Genomic DNA, 6,277 nt, shown 5'->3' on the forward strand with positions numbered 1-6,277 from the left:
TGGATGGCTTGGTCCCTGAAAAACCAATCCCCCTTGGTCTCTTTGGAAACCAGGCTTATGAACTCACTCTATTTTTAATTTGCATTGTTGGTCTATGTCTTTTAAAAAAAATGGATGGGGGGGGGGGGGGGGGGGGCATACACATAGGCTACTAATGACAGCATCAGCAGTGACGTTCACATGAAGAAAGGCAAAGACCTGGGCTAAACTGAACGCAGCTCTGACGCGTTTTTCACAGATATAAACCCCCGCGCGCACTGAGCGCTCAGAAAAGCAGAAGAGACTCCACGGGACAGCGCGCAAATCACTCTGAAGCCCATCGGTAAAAGTAAGTCCTTTGTTGTTTGACTTTAAAAAAACCCAACATGTGTAATTATTGAAAAATGTTTAGAACTGGAATGACTTTTGACGTTTTACTTTTCTTCTTTTCTTAGATAAATGATGACTTATCTTAAAACCTTGTGATTGTCAAACTTTTAGCTTGGAGTTGTAAATACAGCAATAAAAATGTGTTATTTAAAAAAGAGATAAATGGCTCCAGCGCAGTGGACCAACACTCTCGTGATGTGACATGGACTGTTTCTGCTTTGCGGTGCCAGATGCATCCTAACTTGGTGAGCTGGCTGGGGACTCTGGGGTTCCTGCTGTGGACGCTGGTCTACCTGGGAGCCTTGACGGAGGGATATCCAGTGAAACCGGAGAACCCCGGTGAGGACGCTCCGGCGGAGGAGCTGGCCAAATACTACTCAGCCCTGAGACACTACATCAACCTCATCACAAGACAGAGGTGGGCGGACTAATTAAATTTACCGGCCAGAACAGACTAGAATTAACCTGTAAAATCTGGAGCCGTTTATAGAATTAATTTGGTTTGACTATTTCGTTCATTTATTTGTACTTTCCTTTACTTCTCTTTGCTTGAAGCTGTTTGCATCACAATGACTAAAGCTAAAGCATGCCTCTGAATGTGTATTATTATTGGATAGATAGATAGATAGATAGATAGAAAGGAAAGATGAGGGTAAAGTGCAGCTTTATGTATTTCTATGTATCTGTAACAGTATGTGCTGTACATTTCCCACTTGTAAAAAAGAAGATAAACAACGCATCAGGGCAAATCACCCACAGTTTTCAGCTGTCTTCTGAACGTCGGGGATAGGGATTCCACTGCAGGCGTTCAGCCACCCACTTATCATACAAACACAGAAATGGAATTATGACCACCTGCGATGCAACAAATGCCTATGTCTCCCGGATATCTCTTTGGCTTAGCTTGACTTTCACTGAACTTACAATATAACGTCACTTATTCCCCCTTTACATATTTAATACTTGAATTCACAGCGGTCATTTTTCTGTCTTATCTGTGTGTGTGTGCCAGGTATGGGAAGAGGTCCAGTCCTGAGATTCTGGACACACTGGTCTCAGAACTGCTGTTGAAGGAAAGTAAAGACACACTTCCACAGTCAAGGTGTGTGTCTGTGTGCTCTTTAAGAACACAACTTCTTTGTTTCTCTCTGTAGATTCTATCACAGGATGCTGATCTTGATCTTTACTTTTCTCCCTCCAGATATGACCCATCACTGTGGTGATGCTGTCATCAGTGCTGGCTCTCACTCAGCCATGCATTGCCACCACTGATACTCTGAGCTCCACGTCTGTCAGTTCATCCCCTCCTACACCCAATGACCACTCTGCCCCTTTCATCTCTTTGAGCCGACACATATAGGCTATCCAACCATTCATCCTTAAGCATCAGCTACAGTCAACACTGCTTATAGTATGTGCCATAAAACTGTAAATAGTTTATTCAGAAACCAGAAACATCATCTGTGAAACATGTAAAGATAGCTGAGGAGGGGCATGTTGATTGTATTGTATATTTGTGCTATTAAAGGTCCGATGTTTGAACAAAAGCATTTTTTTGGCATCTATTTGACGGGCTAAATGCATGCATAAATTACTGAGGGGGCCTACAGGCACAATGACTCAGGTCTTATATATATATATGTAGACTTATATATAGATATAGATATATATGACTATATATAAGAAACATATATACCAAAAGGAGGTAAAAGAGGTTCAAAATTACTACAAAGAGACAAAATTACAACAAAGTTGTGCACTATTATAATAAGATAACCATAAAGATGTGCAAAATGGCCATTAATAAACAGAATGGCTTCAAAGAAATCGATAATTGTCAATATGGTAATAACGTCCCAAATGGGACTCATGCGAGAGGGAAAACAACCTAAATGAAACAGATCTGTGTCTGGGGGTTTATGTCTTTAATTACAATTTTAACACATTTTGGATGGTTAATCAAAAAACTTTTGGGAAAAAATGGTGTGCAATGTCTGCAAGATGTAATAAAAAACATGAAAAATTCACATCCAAAAGTAATATATTTGATATTATTTATTCACATGTTTGGTTAAAAGTATGGTTATTTCAGTTGTTTTTAAAGTTCTGTAAATATAGCAGATATCTAGAACAAATAGGTGGATATAATACTGGTGATTCTAGCAAGCAAATACACATATTACAAGCACTGGCACAGTTGTGTCTTTGCTTTCCCTTTTTTCTCCTTTCTTGTCTTTTTAAAACAAATGATAGTTAAGATGCTCAATGTTTTCATGGAGCAAAGCGACAGAATTTCTGCCTCTTGAGCCAGAAAACCCTGAAGAGTCTGATACTGCTCTGAGTGATGATGACGACCAAGTAGAAGATCCTGATTACCAGCCCACACAAAGAGAGGACGCATGGGACATGTTTTTCAATCTACTGATGAGGAGGACATTGCATCTGCAAGATCCTCTTCTAAACCACTGCCACATAAAAAGAGGAGAAAAGACAAGAAACACCCTAAGAATAGTTTTCATGGCAGAGCCAGAGGGCACCCTTGAGACAAGAATGTCACAACTACCAGATGTGGGTTACAAAACTGCGGTCATCAGCCACATCACTGGGACAAGTAGGGACAGAATAACCTCTGTTCAAAAGGTGTTTGTCAAGTTACCAGACGTGCAATGCATTCCTGCGTTTCAGTGAAAATCAGCAGTGCTTCATGGCATTCCACCAGAAATGAAGGTCAAAGACCTGCTTCTGCAAGTGCTTCCATTTAAGAAAACACACACATTTCAACAGGTTTGGTGCGAGGCTGAGAATTTGGTTCACATCCTTTTAATCTGTTTGGCTATTTTCTTTTAATTCAGAAGTATACCATGAAGTGAAATATAATAATAAAGGGAATATATTTTTAAAAGAACAATGGGATTGTTTGATTTTATTCTTTAAAGAAAAACAAGATTGTTTTTATTACTACCTAAAGTTATTTTTGAAAAATCTCAAAACATCTTTTTTTTGTCCTTATTTTTTTTAACATGTTTTTCAGACACTGCTTTGTGTCTTCTCCTCTCCTGATATCAAGTTTGAACTGTGCCACACCTTGCCTCCCAACTGAAAGCCACAACCGTAGCAGCTGGTGTAGGTCTGTGAAACCAGGCGACTGTGCAAGTGCACCGAATGTACATTTACATATGGTCTTGAAAGCAGGAATGGTTCAGTAAATGCTGTGTGCTTGAAAGCACTCACTGCTGAATCTGCCAAATGGGGAGCTAATGGCGCTCTCTTGTGGCCATAAGGCTAAGTATTAAATCTGACACTAAATGAGGGGAGAAATGGCATTTCTTGGGCATCACTCCACAAACACAGTTGGTTACGGCTACCGCAAGCTGACAATCCAATCATATATGAAGTGCTTCTGCAGACATGCAGTCTGCAATGGAAACTGGATACTCCAAAGGACAAAATGTTCAGGGCGGGATGTCGTGTGCTCATGTGATGGTGCGACATTTTTACCAGGAGCTTCAAAGAAGTTTTGAACCAGTTATTGGTTAAACAGCTGGGTCATTGCTTGAAAGTTAAACTGTTTTGTTGCTTTCTCTCTCACTGCCTCAGGGTTATAGACTCCATTCACTGAGGAGAACGTTGATAATTTGATGACCACTAATAGTACACGCTCACTAAATCAGGTGAAGGGAATTCAATCACATTAGTCTACTTTATTTAACTGTGAACTGAGGCGAGGTTTTAAAGCGATGAAATGTTCTGTTTTAATTCATTAGTAGAATGTTACGTAAATTATTTTTGTGGTAAGCTACTTAAGGCTGATTTTCAACTGAATTTTGCACCTTTAGTCTATTTGAGGTCAGAAAAATGGGTTTGCTGTGGCAGCCTGTGATATAGTGGTACTGAGTGTGTTTGAACCTTTTCAGGGTTTTGAACATAACTCTAGGTAAAGCTGACTAAAAAGACCATTAGATTTTATTGATCAATAGAACTCAAATACAAGAAGGAGACAAAAGTATTACACTTTATATGATATTGCACATCTGTGAATGGCAAGGATCCTATTGGAAAGAGGTTTATTTGAAGGTGAAATTAAAGTATGGTGCTCAGTCAATGGGATGTGAGTGAGTATCCTGTTATATTCAAGAACTGAGGCTGATTAAGGTCTGATCACCATATCACATGCTTCTGAAAGTGTATCATTGTTACAATGGACTGGCAGATCAACAAAGATCTCTGCGAGGCTGAGGTGTGAAATAATCCTTGGGGTAACAGAGGAAGCCGAGGTAAGAAGCTAAAAGCCTCTCTCATTTTGGCTGATATTAAGGTCCACCACCAGTAAGCAGTGGTGTCCATGGAAGGGCTTGAAAGAGACAGCTTCTGTTCTATGCGAGGAACATTGCTGTCTATCTGCAGATGGCTAAAAGTCATGAAGACATCCATCCATTTTCTCTACCTGCTCAATCCAATTTAGGGTCGTCGGGGCTGGAGCCTATCCCGGCTGTCATTGGGGGAGAGGCAGGCTACACCCTGGAAGGGTCGCCAGTCCATCACAGGGCCACAGAAAGACAAACGAGACACACAACCATGCACACTCAGACTCAGGACAATTTAGAGTCACCCATTAAAGGGATAGTTAGCCTATTTTGACATGAAGCTGTATGACATCCCATATTAGCAATATCATTTATGAATATTTTCTTACCCCCCGCTGCGTCCTGTGAGCCGAGTTCCAGCCTCGTTTTGGCGTTGACGAAGGTAGTCCGGGTAGTTGGCTGGGGTCACAAAAATAAAGCGTTTTGCTTCTCAAAACAATATGCGTTCAAAAGAGTAATACATTTGCATCACAAAATCGTTCTCCAGGAAAAAGTCAGACCTCACAATGGCTTGGCGCTATTTTCTCTCTCCCTTCACACAAGAGGCGAACTATCCCTTTAACCTAACATGCATATTCTTGGACGATGGGAGGAAGCCGGAGTGCCTGGAGAGAACCCACACATACAAACATGCAAATTCGAGCCACATGCAAACTCCACACAGAAAGGCCCCAGCCGGGAGCAAACCTGGAGCCCACTTGGTGTGAGGCTACGGCGCTAACTACCACATCATCATGCGGCCCGTCATGAAGACGTCTTTGGTTTTGTAGATGAAAGGAGTCAAAAATAAAAAATATATTTTTTTTTTTGTTTGAATGGCTATTAGTATGATGTGGAAAAAAAAACACATATTACAGCATCAGAGCCTTATTTCTTTTGTAAAATGTATTGGTTGTAATGTCATGACTTGGGCCTGCTTCACTGCAACTGGGTCAGGGTAACATCAGTACAGTAAAGGAACCTTTACATCTGCTTCTGAACTGAAACTACAGATAAAGTGCATCCTGCAGACAGACAAGGACCCAGAGCACACAACTCTTTTGGCAATGGAATGGTAAGAGGAGACTCAATGTCAATGTTTTGCAATGAAAAAAATCACATTCATGACTTTAAAGATCTCGTGAAACGACCCTATAGGCAACAGCTCATGTGAAGAAACCCACCAAGCTCATACGCACGACTGGTCAGGAATGACTCTGAAAAATATCATATTTGATCAATTTAACTTAATAGACTAAATAAAAAAGCAATCGTCATATTTTTCCTAATTTCCACATGTTTTCCCTCTTTATCTACTTTCAGGATTTTGTGGATATTCGATGGTCTGGTGTCCTATTAATGCAGAACTAAAATAAAATTTAAAACATAACCGTGGCTTCATGTAGCCTAGACGTTAACCAAGACAGTGTCTTAGTTATCCCCTTGCTTACAAAAGTTCAGTTTTATTGTCATTGCACAAATAGTATAAAAAATATACATTAGACAACGAAATTAAGTTACAAACTCTCACCTCAGTGCCAAGGAATAAATAATAAATAAACAAG

At 40.3% G+C, this 6,277-nt stretch overlaps 1 protein-coding gene across 1 annotated transcript; it reads left to right on the plus strand.

The window, feature by feature from the left end:
* Positions 1–180: 180 nt before the first annotated feature.
* On the plus strand, positions 181–1,897 carry npy (neuropeptide Y). The gene is made up of 4 exons (XM_075449145.1): positions 181–328; positions 600–787; positions 1,382–1,471; positions 1,571–1,897. The coding sequence occupies exons 2-4, from the start codon at positions 600–602 to the stop codon at positions 1,590–1,592; spliced, it is 300 nt and encodes a 99-aa protein (XP_075305260.1). The 5' UTR covers positions 181–328; the 3' UTR covers positions 1,593–1,897.
* Positions 1,898–6,277: the final 4,380 nt, after the last annotated feature.

This window comes from Odontesthes bonariensis, chromosome 18 (genome assembly GCF_027942865.1).
Source record: "Odontesthes bonariensis isolate fOdoBon6 chromosome 18, fOdoBon6.hap1, whole genome shotgun sequence".
Taxonomy (NCBI): domain Eukaryota; kingdom Metazoa; phylum Chordata; class Actinopteri; order Atheriniformes; family Atherinopsidae; genus Odontesthes; species Odontesthes bonariensis.